Source organism: Mauremys mutica, chromosome 2 (genome assembly GCF_020497125.1).
Source record: "Mauremys mutica isolate MM-2020 ecotype Southern chromosome 2, ASM2049712v1, whole genome shotgun sequence".
NCBI classification, from domain to species: Eukaryota; Metazoa; Chordata; order Testudines; family Geoemydidae; genus Mauremys; species Mauremys mutica.
The window spans coordinates 163207464-163223681 of NC_059073.1; the positions used below are offsets into that span (position 1 = coordinate 163207464).

Sequence of the window (16218 nt, forward strand, 5' to 3'; positions counted from 1 at the left end):
CCGAAGGAGTTGATTGGTGATCCTGAGAGAGAGACCCCCTCCCCGTGGAATAAATTCTCCTTCCAAACAAATCAAGCCGTTTAGCCTCTCTTGATTTGGGTGCGGGGGCCTGCTGATCTTGCCTCACTTTTTCATTCACTGCCTCCACCATGAGAGCATGGGGGTGGGTGGGTGAAGAGATACTGATATCCCTTAGTGGGAACAAAGTATTTATGTTCAGCCCCCTTGGCTGTAGGAGGAATGGAGGCATGCGTTTAGCAAATAGTTTTGCCGTTGTATTGAATAGTTTTTATAATGGGTAAGGCCACCCTAGAGGTACCCTCTGGTGCTAAGCTATCATACCATAGTCTCCTCCTATTCGACCACTTCCTCCACCTGGAGGTTCACATTCAGGGCTACTCATCGGAGGAGTTCCTGCAGGGCCCTGTAATCCATGGGTGGTGGCCCGGACGTTGAAGTGCCTGCCACCGCCTCTTCAGGGGACGATGAGGAAGAAGCTACCGGGCAGGACCAGTTCCATGGTGGCCTCTTGATCCTCAGGGACCGGGTCCTCATGAGCATCGGATGTAGCTTCCACAGGCGGATGTGGGATTGAGTCCAGGTTTTGTGGCGGGTCCTGGGGTGGGCGGCTGAGAGTTGCCTCTGGGAGGCAAGATGCCGAACGGGAAGGCGGTGGGATGCCAGGAGGGGCACCCTGGGCCTGATGGTATGCCCAAGGGATCCAGAATTGCCACTAAGGCTGCCATTGGGGCACTGAAGAGTCCTGCCTTAGGCTCACCGGCCCTGAGCTGGGTGCCTCAGATGCCCCCGATGCCCTGCCTGAGCGGAGGGAGGGTGATCTCGAGCGGGATAACCAGGGGGGAGCGGTGCGAGACTGCACCGGAGGCATCCTCCTCCGATGGACCGAATGCATGCCATGAAGCACAGCGAGATCTCAATGTCAATCGGTGCCGCGGGTGCAGGGTGGTGCCGCTCCAGGGAGCGATGTAGAGTGGTGCTGCGACGTGGAGCCACGTCGAGGCAGGGAGCGGTGCTGCGATCGAGGATGGTGCCAAAGCAAACAGAGGTGCCGCGAAGTGGAGCAGTGCCAGTCTGTCGAGCGACGCCTGGAAGGTGAGCAGCGTGCAGACCGAGGCCGGCGCTGAGAACGGTGCCACGAGGTCACAGAGAGGGACCTAGACCTCGAGCGGGACCATGACCTATCTGCCAACGACCACCTCGGGCGGGAGCGGATCCGAGGGTTGGGGCTGCGGGACTAGTGCCGCAAGTCAGACCGGTGTGGGGCGTAGGCGCGGCGCCAGGACTCAGAGCAGCACCGAGATCCAGGTCAGGGGGCAGACGGGCCAAACATGGCAGCTTGCCTCTGGACGGTGCCGGGCCTCGAGGGAGTGGTGGCTTATTCCTTGTAGTGGGAGACTTAGATGCCGTCATCTCAATGAGCCCCCTAGCGGCTTAGAAGGAGTCCGGGGTGGAAGACATCATAACTTCCCCCACATGCAGCTGCGGTGAGTCCAGGAGAGCAGTGCTTCCTGGGGAGACAGGGGCCTGCAACTATTGTGCCTGGCCCGAGGCCCATTCCCTGCACCGTCCCCTTCCGGGGGAGCAGTAGCCATAGCAGGCTGCTGAGGGGACTTCCCCTTGGTCTGTTTTTTACAGGCAGTCAATGAATGAGAGCGGTGCCGGGGAGAACGCTTCTGGGGTCCGGGGGACCGGCGGCTCCTGGGTTGGTGTGCCGAGTCCTTTCTCGGCACCGCAGATGGCACCACAGCAGAAGCACTCTGCACTGAGGTGCTTGGGGCCGGGTCCTGCTGCGGATGGAGGGCTGACTCCATAAGGAGTTGCTTTAGGCAAATGGGTAACTATATACAGTGATTAGCAGAAGGGCTAGGAATTAGTGGGACACTTGCAAGTAAGAGACCACTGTTCCAACAACAGTCACTGGCAGTAAGAAGGAACTGAAGGGGGGTCGGGCTGGCAGGGTCGTATATAGAGTGCCGTACTGGTGCCACTCCAGGGGGGCTCCACGGCCAGCTCAACGGGTAGCTGCTAGGGAAAAGTTTCCGACAGCCATGGACGTGGCGCGCGCACTCACCTAATTGGATTTGATATAAGCATGCACTCAAAGAAGGAGGAAGTATTTTTTTCAAACAATGCACAGTCAGTCTGTGGAACTCTTTGCCAGAGGATGTTGTGAAGGCCAAGGACTATAACAGGGATCAAAAAAGAACTAAATAAGTTCATAGAGGATAGGTCCATCAATGGCTATTAGCCAGGATGGGCAGGGATGGTGTCTCTAACCTCTGTTTGCCAGGGTCACCTGGCATTAGCCACTGTCAGAAGACAGGATACTGGGCTAGATGGACCTTTGGTCTGACCCAGTATGGCCGTTCTTATATTCTTAACCTTTGAACAGCAGTTTAGAATTTGTGGACAAAAAAAGTCACAGGTTCTAAAGTGTTTTCCCTACAGGTATACATTTTCTTCTATCCCTAATAAGTCTCAATATTTAAAAAAGCTACAAAACCCCTCAAAATTGTCCTCGCAGCAGTCTGAGAGCATTAGTACCCAGTATCAGTGAACCTGCGTAGAGAGGGATGCCATCTCTGTTATGCAATGTCATTAACTGGCAGGACTTTATGGGGGTCTGCTAAAATCAAATACCTATTACGTATGCTCAGAAGCAATTTTTCATTCCCCACTCCCAAATACAGCAAAAACTCCTCCTCCAACGACTACTTACATAAAGCTCCAAACTTCAGACAACTCTGATAACCCCACCAGAATGTGGATTTAAAAATGGTAATTAAGTTTTTTTCACCCTTACTTAATTAAAAAGTGGCTGAAGGAATGTTTATTAGAGCCATCTCTTCTGGTAACTGCAACAGTTGAAGATGCGTAATAGTTTCCATTATTATCCGCCCAACTTGGTTCTCACCTCCACCTCCCTCCATTGCCTACTTTCCATTGGTATTCATCTTTGGGATGAGTTATCCATGTTTTGACTGTATCGGAAGGTGAATTCTTCTATTAAGTTGGAGCTAAAAATCTCATTTGTTTTTCAGGCATGAGAAACTGAAAAGATTATTAAGAACATAAGAATGGCCGTATCGGGTCAGACCAAAGGTCCATCTAGCCCAGTATCTGTCTACCGACAGTGGCCAGTGCCAGGTGCCCCAGAGGGAGTGAACCTAACAGGCAATGATCAAGTTATCTCTCTTCCTTGCAACGAGGAAGGAAGTATCTCATTCTCCATCCCATTCTCAAGCCTCCATAAGAATAATTCAGTCAAGAAAAAACCTTCAAACTTGAAATAATATGTGCATGCCCCTTAATGAGCAGTACAAGCTTTGGGGAGTGCAAGTACACTTCATTAAGTCAAATTATGAAACAGTCAAAAACTACTAAAACAGAACAGTTCCTTACCCTACAGTAACTGTGGTTCTTTGAGATGTTGTAGTCAGTATGGATTCTTAGATGCATGTGCATCATGTGTGCAAGCTCAGAATCTTTCAAATAGCAGAGTCCAGTGAGGCCACACACATGCCCTGAGCTTCCTTGATCTTCTGTGCAAAGGCATAAAAAGGTGGAGTGGAAGCAATTCCCACTCAGTTCCCTTGCAATTCAAAGCCCATGAGTGACTGCTGAGGACTTGGAAAAGTGGGGATGAAGAGTAGGTCATGGGATCCACACTGACTATAACAAATCAAAGAACCACAATTACTGTAGAGTTAGTAACCATTCCTTCTTTGAGCGTTAGTCACTGTAGGTGAATGGTAAGCAATATCAACTCAGGATGGTGTGAATGAGGAGTACCAGCTGCATCTTCATAATGAAGGAGGGAGGGATAGCTCAGAGGTTTGAGCATTGGCCTGCTAAACCCAAGGTTGTGAGCTCAATCCTTGAGGGAGCCATTTGGGGCAAAAATCTGTCTGGGAATTGGTCCTGCTTTGAGCAGGGGGTTGGACTAGATGACCTCCCTGAGGTCCCTTCCAACCTTGATATTCTTTGATTTTATGAAACAGCTTGGCTCTTGAAGCAGCCAACTGTGGCCATAAATAGAAGAAAATCCTCTGTTGTTCCCCACAGCTATGAATATAACATCATGGAACTCTAGGTTTGTCCAGAGTGCAGAGTTTCTTCTCCCCTCATGTGGAATGAGGTCTTGGGAAGAACAACACAGGTTGGTTTAAATGGAACTTGGAAATCACCTTGGGAATTTGGCATGAGGTTTTAGTATCACTGTGTCTTTATGGAAACAAAAGTACAGGTGTTCCACCATGACTGTCTGAAGTTCGTTCACTCTCTGGATCGAGGTGATCACTACCAAAATCACCATTCTGAGAGTAAGCTGGTGAATGGAGTAGTCCACAAGCTTTAGAACGATGATATTGAGATCCGATACCAGAGCAGGTCTTCTGACCAGTGGGTAAAAGCATGCATTGGGCCCTTGACATATTTGGATACCATCGGTATGAGAGAAGACTGAGACCAAATGTATCAGTCGAAGATATGCAGAGACTGCACCTAGATTAACTTTGAGCTAAATGAAAGTCCAGAATGTTTTAACTGCAGCAAGTAGTCCAGAATCTTCAATATCAGGGCCTGCAATGTGTTTAGGCTGTGGTGGGTTGTGCATATTGATTATCCTTTCCATTTGGAGGAATAAGTTTCTCTTGCACAGTATTCTGCTCTACGTCAGGATTTCCTGATTTTCCATGGCACTCAACCAGTCAATATCCAGGTTGTCAGGTGCTGCAACTTCAGGTCTGGATGGAATCCTTGACAGTTTGACCGTATGGGGTCTGCAGGATCAGGCCTTCCTTGTCTTGTTATGATTCAATTAAATTTCGACTCAGTTGTGTATGGATCACTAGTGGAAGAGAAACACTTCTTTGGTCTGTACTACGATCATCTCAGGGTATGTCTATGCAGCAAATGGAGACCTATGGGAATTTTTTGTAACAGGCTCTTGAGGAAAGATCCCTGAAATAAGGAATCATAGAATCTCAGGGTTGGAAGGGACCTCAGGAGGTCATCTAGTCCAACCCCCTGCTCAAAGCAGGACCAAACTCAACTAAATCATCCCAGCCAGGGCTTTGTCAAGCCTGACCTTAAAAACCTCTAAGGAAGGAGATTCCACCACCTCCCTAGGTAACCCATTCCAGTTCTTTACCACCCTACTAGTGAAAAAGTTTTTCCTAATGTCCAACCTAAACCTCCCCCTCTGCAACTTGAGACCATTACTCCTTGTTCTGTCATCTTCTACCACTGAGAACAGTCTAGATCCATCCTCTTTGGAACCCCCTTTCAGGTAGTTGAAAGCAGCTATCAAATCCCCCCTCATTCTTCTCTTCTGCAGGCTAAACAATCTCAGTTCCCTCAGCCTCTCCTCATAAGTCATGTGCTCCAGCCCCCTAATCATTTTTGTTGCCCTCCGCTGGACTCTCTCCAATTTATCCACATCCTTCTTGTAGTGTGGGGCCCAAAACTGGACACAGTACTCCAAATGAGGCCTCACCAGTGCTGAATAGAGGGGAATGATCACATCCCTCGATCTGCTGGAAATGCCCCTACTTATACAACCCAAAATGCCATTAGCCTTCTTGGCAACAAGGGCACACTGTTGACTCATATTCAGCTTTTCGTCCACCGTAACCCCTAGGTCCTTTTCTGCAGAACTGCTGCCCAGCCATTCGGTCCCTAGTCTGTAGCAGTGCATGGGATTCTTCCGTCCTAAGTGCAGGACTCTGCACTTGTCCTTGTTGAACCTCATCATATTTCTTTTGGCCCAATCCTCTAATTTGTCTAGGTCCCTCTGTATCCTAGCCCTACCCTCCAGCGAATCAACCACTCCTCCCAGTTTAGTGTCATCTGCAAACTTGCTAAGGGTGCAGTCCACAACATCCTCCAGATTGTTAATGAAGATATTGAACAAAACCGGCCCCAGCACCGACCCTTGGGGCACTCCACTTGATACCGGCTGCCAACTAGACATGGAACCATTGATCACTACCCGTTGAGCCCGACCATCTAGCCAGTTTTCTATCCACCTTACCGTCCATTCATCTAGCCCATACTTCTTTAACTTGCTGGCAAGAATACTGTGGGAGACTGTATCAAAAGCTTTGCTAAAGTCCAGAAATAGCACATCCACTGCTTTCCCCTCATCCACAGAGCTGGTTATCTCATCATAGAAGGCAATTAGGTTAGTCAGGCATGACTTGCCCTTGGTGAATCCATGCTGACTGTTCCTGATCACTTTCCCCTCCTTTAAGTGGTTCAGGATTGATTCCTTGAGGACCTGTTCCATGATTTTTCCAGGGACTGAGGTGAGACTGACTGGCCTGCAGTTCCTTGGATCTTCCTTCTTCCCTTTTTTAAAGATGGGCACTACATTAGCTTTTTTCCAGTCATCCGGGACCTCCCCCGATCGCCATGATTTTTCAAAGATAATGGCCAATGGCTCTGCAATCTCATCAGCCAACTCCTTTAGCACCCTCGGATGCAGCGCATCCGGCCCCATGGACTTGTGCTCGTCCAGCTTTTCTAAATAGTCCTGAACTACTTCTTTCTCCACAGAGAGCTGGTCACGTCCTCCCCATACCGTGCTGCAGAGTGCAGCTATCTGGGAGCTGACCTTGTCTGTGAAGACAGGGGCAAAAAAAGCATTGAGTACACTAGCTTTCTCCACATCCTCTGTCACTAGGTTCCCTCCCTCATTCAGCAAGGGGCCCACACTTTCCTTGACTTTCTTCTTGTTGCTAACATACCTGAAGAAACCCTTCTTGTTACTCCTAACATCTCCGGCTAGCTGCAACTCCAAGTGTGATTTGGCCTTCCTAATTTCACTCCTGCATGCCTGAGCAATACTTTTATACTCCTCCCTGGTTATTTGTCAAATCTTCCACTTCTTGTAAGCTGTTTTTTTGTGTTTAAGACAAGCAAGGATTTCACTGTTAAGCCAAGCTGGTCGCCTGCCATATTTACTTTTCTTTCTACACATCGGGATGGTTTGTTCCTGCAACCTCAATAAGGATTCTTTAAAATACAGCCAGCTTTCCTCGACTCCTTTCCCCGTCATGTTATTCTTCCAGGGGACCTTACCCATCAGTTCCCTGAGGGAGTCGAAGTCTGCTTTTGCAGGGTCTCTGTTCTACTGCTCTCCTTTCTTCCTTGTGTCAGGATCCTGAACTTGTGTCAGGATCCTGAAGGAAGGGGAAAAGGAAAGGAATTAGATGGGGGTAGCCATGGGCAATGATGATGACCATTAATTCTTTATCTAATCTCTGAGCACAACTGACAGAAGAGGGGAAAAGCGATTCCTGAAAGTTGGCTGCAGTATAGGCTTGACACAACTGAGCTCTGAATACTCCTGTCAATCCTGCTGACTCAGAGCGGGCTTGGTGTACAGTGGAGGACAACAGGCGCCTACTGGTGTAACAGGGTTTCTTTCTGGGCAAATATTCTGGTTGACAATTATGGGAATAAGACTGTGTTCTTTGTCTTTGTGGGAGCTGATCCCAGAAGGGCTTACTTAAGGTGTGGGATAGTACATCCCTAAAGATCTCAGAATTGCTCTCAAATCTTTGAGGGAAAGGACTGCCTGATCAGTCCAATTGCTAAAGAGCTTCATGCCCTGAAGGGTAGGTCATCTCTAATCACCTGGACTTCTTTTGGAATCCCAGACATTTATAACCAGGAGGCGCAGAGCATTTGGACTACTGTAGCTATGAATCAAGTGGTCATATCTGACTCATCCACTGTGGCTTGTAGCACTGTTCTTATTACTACTTGCCCCTTCCTTGATAGTATGTCTCAGCTCTTCCTTACAATCTTGCAGGAGCCTTAATAGGAATGGGGTCACCCTTGCCCACATCAGAAAACTATTTTGCCAACAGGGCCAGTAGCTTCCTGTGAGGAACTAGAGGGAGGCCTGATGAGTAAGCCTTATGGCCAAAGTAGTTCAGTTTCTGGGTGGGGGTGGGGGGGTGTCCTTATCTGTGGTGGATCTAGTCTTCCCCTGGACCGCAGACACCACAAGCGACTCTGGTGTCTGATGCTTATAAGAAAGTTCAAAGCCTTTGGATGGGACTTGATAACACTTTTATACTCAGTTTGAAGTAGGGGAAAGCAAGGCTGAGGTGTGCCACAATCCTTTTGCTGGGTCCAATATTCTATGATTAGTAGCACAATCCCAGTTGGGGCTGAGGATATCGAACAGAGAACAAACCTAAAATCACGGTCATCTCAAAGTCCAAGATTTCAGCAAGCTATCCTCAGGAGCAGGTCTGGAAGGCCCTAAAGTCATTGATGGTTGGTGTCGGGTCAAGGCAACAGCTTCATTTGGAAAATAGGAGGATTAGGTGGGGAAGACAATTGGAGTGTTTCCCGAGCCATTACCTCACAAGGACACTTCTCTGGTCCTGTGACAGGGATCTGACTATTGATGCCAGATGAAGAGTGAGACCTGCTTTTCCCAGACACACATGATAGGGCACCACTCTGGGAAGGTGGGCCCCAACAGGGCCATAAAGGTAAATTATACAATTACTGGCCAAGCTGTGATTGGCCTGTCCACTGTCAGCTGTGCGTCAGTGCCAGATATGGGACACTTCCAGAGCCCCCCTTAATGTACTATTCTGGTCTGAGCCCATGCTTGAAGTCAGGGAGGAGTGGCTTGGACATGGCGAGGAGAAATACATCTCCAGGAACAGCCGTGCCATTAGATATGGGACCAGTACTGATTCTGCTGGTACCAAAACAAGCAGCAAAGGCAATTCCTCAAAGGCACATCTTGATATTAGAAAGGCTCATTGATTGGCACCAGTGGTGTTGACATCAGCATCAGTACTGTGGTCTCCAGAGTCTTTCACAGCCGATGCTTTGCTCTCATCCCTCAACACTAATGAAGGTTTAGAAGACCTGCCTTTGGAGGAATGCTATGGGTCTTTCTCATGGAATGAGCTTGTTGCATGTTTTGAGCTGTGCTTATGCATGGTGAGGGTATGCTGCTTGGCATCCAAAGTGGATGATATGGGTGCCAGGTCTCTTTGCCCCAGAGTCGGTACTGATGCACACAGCACTGAAGGATCATGGTGCCAGTTCCATGGTCCCTTTTTAGATTTCTGCCTACTAGAACCAGAGGCATGGTGTCTGGTTACCAGAACACTTACTGTATATAGCCTCCTTGTCTCCAGCTTGGAGGATGTCTCTTCTCCAAGATCATATAAGACGTTTAAAGACTGCTTCAAGAGACTTAATTTCAAACACACATCTCTCAGTTTTCAGGTGTGGGACAAGAAGTGACAGATGAAGCACTTGTTGGGTGATGTGCTCTTCCAAGAAAGAAAAAACACCTGCTGAGACCACTGATTAAGGACATACGACTGTGGCACAATGGACAAGATTTAAACCCTGTGGGTTTACAATAGCCCATACTGGCAGTCGGTGTAAAGTTCCTCACACTTCTGTATGGAGAGGTTGTGTAGGAGAATCTCTTCGTACTTTTTTCTGTACATGAGCAATGAAAGAAAAAAAGTGAAATGGTATTTCTTCACAAAAGGGTTAAGATTGAAGCTCAAAAAAACTATAGCCCATAGGACACTGTCCGAGTTCCATCTCTGTCACGGATGGTAAGAGAGAACTGAGGGAGGGTCACAGCCACTCCAATCTTTATGCCCTCACATAGGAGGGTTTTCAGGGGTGGATTTATTTATATTTTTTGCATGGATTAAATAGCACCAGAGAGGTACACATTAATTTTGCTCATATTTTCCAAAGAGTCTATGGAAGAAGAAAGCAACAAAAATTTCATTCCGAAAAGATAAACATAATAGAAAGCAAAACACAGAAACAGGGACAACAGAAATTGCTATTCAGATTCAGCTATATAATTTTTTACCAAGCGAAAGTTGTATTCATGCAGCAAATAAAATTAATTGCAAAGGCATATTCTGAAGTTGCAATACATGTTCAAGGATTCACTATACAATAATTTGTTCTATATAAATTTTCATGCATCTCTGCTATGCACACATTTATGTATCAAGTAATCCATAATGCTCCAGTTCCGGTATCTAGCCAAAGAATACATTTCTTCCACATTAAAAAGGCTAAAGTGACACAAGCCACATAACTGATATTGGCTGTTTACACTTACAGTAAGTACCCAGCTGTAACAGTCCATGCTCGTACAAGACCTTTCAACCACTGTCTCGTATGTCCTTGTTCAAGCAGAGCTGGCAGCACCACCTGAAGCAAAAGCAGCTCCAGAGAAAGTTCACTCACTGGAGCATCACTAGAAACAATGGGAAAGAACATGGAGGCAAACATATAAGGACTATTCTAAAATTTTATGAATTTCCTACAAACATTTTAACAAACCAAAACTATTATAACCAAATATCTGACTAAACTAACAGTAAAGGCTAAGTAGGATTCCATCACAGACAATTCTTAGACTTTAATAGCCAAGATTTTTTAGTAGTGTTTAGGAATTTAATGTGAACAGACAGTTTTATGAAAAGTCTTTAGGAAAGATATCTTCTGTTATCAGAAGTGTTTCAAAAACATTGTAAAAACAAACAAGCAAACAAACAAACAAAATAGGGCTGTCAAGTGCTTAAAAATATTAATCACACTTAAAAAATTAATCGTGATTAATCACACTGTTAAACAATAGAATACCATTTATTTAAATATTTTTGATTTACTATATTTTCAAATATATTGATTTCGATTACATCACAGAATACAAAGTGTACAATGCTTAATTTATATTTTTTATTACAAATATTTGCACTTTAAAAAACAAAATAGTATTTTTCAATTGACCTAATACAAGTACTGTAGTGCAATGTCTTTATCATGAAAGTTGAACTTACAAATGTAGAATTATGTACCAAAAAAAAATGCATTAAAAAATAAAACAATGTAAAACTTTAAAGCCTGCAAGTCCATTCAGTCCTACTTCTTATTCAGCCAATCGCTAAGACAAACAAGTTTGGTTACAATTTGCAGGAGATAATGCTGCCCACTTCTTGTTTACAATGTCACCTGAAAGTGAGAATACGCGTTCACATGGCACTGTTGTAGCCGGTGTCGCAAGATATTTACATGCCAGATACGCTAAAGAGTCATATATCCCTTCATGCTTCAACCATCATTCCAGAGGACATGCGTCCATACTGATGGGTTCTGCTTAACAACAATCCAAAGCAGAGCAGACATAGAACATAGAATATCAAGGTTGGAAGGGACCTCAGGAGGTCATCTAGTCCAATCCCCTGCTCAAAGCAGAACCAATTCCCAGACAGATTTTTACCCCAGTTCCCTAAATGGCCCCCTCAAGGATTGAACTCACAACCCTGGGTTTAGCAAGCCAATGCTCAAACCACTGATCTATCCCTCCCATGAATGCACGTTCATTTTTATTGTCTGAGTCAGATGCCACCAGAAGGTTGATTTTCTTTTTTGGTGGTTGAGGTTTTGTAGTTTCTGCATATGAGCGTTGCTCTTAAGACTTCTGAAAGCATGCTCCACGCCTCATCCCTCTCAGATTTTGGACGGCACTTCTGATTCTTAAATCTTGGGTCTAGTGCTGTAGCTATTTTTAGAAATCTCACATTGGTACCTTCTTTGCATTTTGTCAAATCTGCTGTGAAAATATTCTTAAAATGAACATGTGCTGGGTCATCATCTGAGACTGCTATAACATGGAATATATGGCAGAATGCAGGTAAAACAGAACAGGAGACATATAATTCTTCCCCAAGGAGTTCAATCACAAATTTAATTAAAACTTTTTTTTTTTTTTAAACAAGCATCATCAACATGGAAGCTGTTCTCTGGAATGGTGGCTGAAGCATGAAGGGGCATACGAATGGTTAGCAAATCTGGCATGTAAATACCTTGCAATATCGGCTACAAAAGTGCCACGCAAACACCTGTTCTCACTTTCAGGTGACATTATAAATAAGAAGCAGGCAGCATTATCTCCCATAAATGTAAACAAACTTTTTGTCTTAGCGACTGGCTGAACAAGAAGTAGGACTGAGTGGACTTGTAGGTGCTAAAGTTTTACATTGTTTTGTTTTTGAATGCAGTTATGTAACCAAAAAAAAAAAATCTACATTTGCAAGTTACACTTTCAGGATAAAGAGATTGCACTACAGTACTTGTATGAGGTGAATTGAAAAATACTATTTCATTTGTTTATCATTTTTACTGTGCAAATATTTGTAATAAAAATAATATAAAGTGAGCAGTATACACTTTGTATTCTGTGTTGTAATAGAAATCAATATATTTGAAAATGCAGAAAAACATCCAAAAATATTTAATACATTTCAATTGGTATTCTTTTGTTTTACAGTGCAATTAATTTGAGTTAATCATGTGAGTTAACTGCAATTTATCCCTATTTCCCGCCCCCATCCCCTCCCACAGCATGATGATAACCTATGGGATAACTAGCCTATGGGGTAAAACTAATAATTTGTTCAACTTCTACATGTCTGAATGCAATGTCAACGTAATGGTGAAAGTGGTATAATGGTAATGGTGAAACTGGTACAATTATGCCATGTCTACACTAGCACTTATTTCAGAGTAGCAGCCGTGTTAGTCTGTATCAGCAAAAAGAACAGGAGTACTTATGGCACCTTAGAGACTAACAATTTTATTTGAGCATACGCTTTCGTGGGCTAAAACCCACTTCATCAGATGCATGCAGTGGAAAATACACTTATGTTGACAAATCTTTTGTTGCTCAGGGGTGTGAAAAAACACCCCTCTGAGCAACATAAGTTTTGCCAGCGTAAGTGCTCTCCAGCTGACAGGGATGGCTTTAGGAAGTGCGGGGCCCAATTCGAACAGTTTCGACGGGGCCCCGGCAGGGAAGACCAAAAAAAAACAAAAACGTAAAAAAACCATGTGGGGCTTGTACTCACCGGGCAGTGCTCCGAGTCTTCGGCCGCACTTCGGCGGCACTGAAGGACCCACCTCTGAAGTGCCGCCGAAGACCCAGAACAAGCGAAGGACCCGCCTCCGAAGTGCTGCCGAAGACCCGGAGCGCCGCCAGGTGAGTAAAAATTAAAAAGGCGCCTCTAGCCAGGGAAGAGATTCTCACTGGGTGCGGGGCCCAATTTGGGGGAATTGGTGGAATTGGCCTAAAGCCGGCCTGGCCAGCCAACACAGCTACCACTGCTCGCTGAGCTGTTTTATTATGTCAATGGGCATAACACGGCTACATGAGCACTCTTATAGCGGCACAGCTGTATTGGTACAGCTGTGCTGCTGTAAGCTTGTAAGTGTAGACATGGCCTTAGAGAGGTACACAAGGAGGACTCTGTCTAATCACACGGAGACCAAAAACATCTTTCAGAATGAAAATAAAAACTTACCTGTAGAGCATGACATTATATGGAAGAAAATTAGGCAACAGATACTTAATAATACGGATAGGAAGCCAAAGCATGAGCAGGACAATTGACCCAAAGACGATCTGCAACAAGAAAATTACAAATGCATATTATATCTACAAGACTCACATGAGGCCTTATTTTTTATATGGATGGGCCAATGAAGATGTAAACCATCTGCAAAGGTTCTGAATGAAAAAAATGGATGAACAAAGGTCCATGATTAAATTAAAACCTGTTCCTCTCAAATTTTGGTAGTCTATGTTCCATAAAGAGAAATAAATGTATAAACTAGAAGAGAAAGTTGTTTAATCTCTGAATATATAAGCTGTAATTGATAATCCTTCATGGGGCCCATGGTACCGCTGTGAGTCTGATGAAGGTTCTGAAATCATTTCAACTCATACCTTCAGAGAATGATAATTAGCCAAGAGCTTCATTTCTTGATTCATAAAGCAAAAACCAACTCCATTATATTCTGCTAACCCATGCATTTGAGATCTTTAAAAAGAACTATATGTTGGACTAAGTTTGGGTCATTTGATGTGACACATACATCCCTAATGCAGCCAAAGCAGTGTGGCTATAAGATGACAAAAGGCCAATACATCCTGCTGTTTTCTAGAGTCCTAAGCATGACTGACCAGCACTCCTCTCCAGATGGCAGGGAGAAGGTCTCACCCTCAGAGTGTATGCTGAGCACCATTAGGGTGATCCAACAAGGTACAGAGGCTGTTGATGTGTTAACAGTATATCAGTAGTCTGTTTCAAAGATATACAGTCTTCAGGGCCTGTATCTGCAAAACCAGTGCCAAAGCAGGCCATCTGAGATGTTGCCTTAAAGGCCTTCCAGACAGACATCAGGGTGAACATCTGGAAAGTGCTTGGGGAGGCCAGGAAAGACTTTAGGTGTTTCCCCAATAATTCAACAGCCTGCAGCTACATCTAATAGTAGATACCACTGCCCAGGCCATCACGGTCCACCCCAATACAGACCAGAAACATGAATCAGATCCATCGCTACTGAACTGGGACCCAGAATGTTTGTTGCAATAAATGGCTTAGACCAGCACCGTGACCTCAAGGGATCTCCTCCACCGTCCATAGTAATAAAGTAACTGTTGGCCAGTGATACAAGCCATCATTGTGGCTTTAGCACAACGGGAAGATTTGTGATTGTCTGTACTAGACACAAACATTTTAAAACTTTTAATTAAAAATTTTCCACCAGCATTTCAGATAATCTGAAGTGGGGCATCTGTTACAACTAACACCTCTGAAGAAGTAAACTTCAGTTTTATTTTAGTAACTAAAAAATGAACACACATCAAAAATGAAAGTTAAACATGCTAATATTGAAAATGTCAGCTAGGCTAGCACTGTATTTGCAACAACAAGAAAGAAATGAATATAAATTATTCAAGGACAAGTCTGAAAAAAGTCCTTACCACTGATAAAATAAACCTCCTGAGATGTCTATAAATGGGCAAGTGAATCATTTCCTGAACTGGATTAAAATCTGGATCATTCAAATTCCTCAGAAACCACAGGACACCAGGTCTCAGTACCTGAAACAGGTATTTACATTTGAGTTTAAAAAGACAAAAATGCAAGCAACATAAGAATTATTAGCATGTTGTCTAATTAACAGAGTTAGATTTCTGTTGGAAAAAAGGTGTTAGAAGGCTGTAAGATATAAATATGAAGAACTTTTCAATACAAGAGTCAACAATGAGCGGTACAGAAGAACACTGCAGAGCATTACTACTAGGCCAAGTGGAAACATTTTAACTGAAAATCTTTACTTTCAAATACATTTCAGTTTACAGATACAAAGAAGTATTTAAGCAAAAGCAGCATCCATATTAAAAACTCCTTTGCATGCAATCGGCTAGCACCCTAAGGGTGTTCCCATATTCACTCGTAACCAGCACGATTGTTCAATTTTTAAGGCAGAAAAATTTTGAAGTCTGATATGTATTAAAAGAATCATAACAGAAACACACAGATTGGGAAGAGCTAATGAACTCTTCAGTACATAAAGTTGTTCAAATATATTTTATAATCCCCTCACCTGAATAAGAACTTACCTCTCTCAGTAAGAGAATGAAAGATGCAAAGTAAAAGACGTAAACCATTCCCACTAACCAGTGTAGGAACATTGTGGTACCAGGGGCAGACTGAAAGCTCAACTCTCTGTCTTTCAAAGTAGCATCAAACATTTCCTACACAAAAAAGTACATACGATCAACGTTTACCAAATACTCTTCCTCGGTTACCCATTTAATTTACCCCAGTTTGTAGCTAGCAAATAGGGTTAAATTGGATTATATATTACATTTAAATAATCTCAACCTGTTGCAAAACTATCAATATTTAGAGGAGCATTCAAGAAAACAAAAATGTCTATTTAAGTCATAAATGTCACTGAAAACTACACAGTTCTTACAACATACTTATAGCACTGACACTGGAGATGGCAAATAGTGACATATTTCTCTGCGCCACATAGTTTTAAGAATGGGAAGGAAACTAAAACTAACATTTAATATGCAACACTACAAAGCATATCAGCATGAGCATATCAGTTCATACTAAACTGTAGTGTACATTTATTCTCATTAGAAATAGGGTATTTTAATGCTGAGAGCAAAATGGTTGCTTTTTCCCATATAAGCATTTAATAAGTAATCTCTTATATTAGCTTTTGGGGAAGTGACATTTTAAAAGTTATGATAATTTCCCCTTCCTTTTCCCCGCACTACCCTAGACCAAGGGTCCTCAACCTTTTTCTTTG

General features: G+C 44.0%; 1 protein-coding gene across 4 annotated transcripts in view; it reads right to left on the minus strand.

The window, feature by feature from the left end:
* MARCHF6 (membrane associated ring-CH-type finger 6) overlaps positions 1–16218 on the minus strand; it is a 155955-nt gene that overhangs the window by 49114 nt on the left and 90623 nt on the right. For all 4 annotated transcript variants that reach the window (XM_045005038.1, XM_045005037.1, XM_045005036.1 and 1 more), the window contains 4 exons: positions 15512–15646; positions 14870–14989; positions 13404–13504; positions 10160–10297 (listed from right to left, as the gene is read on the minus strand). In XM_045005038.1, the coding sequence (XP_044860973.1) occupies positions 10160–10297; positions 13404–13504; positions 14870–14989; positions 15512–15646 (494 nt within the window). The remainder of the gene's footprint in view (positions 1–10159; positions 10298–13403; positions 13505–14869; positions 14990–15511; positions 15647–16218) is intronic.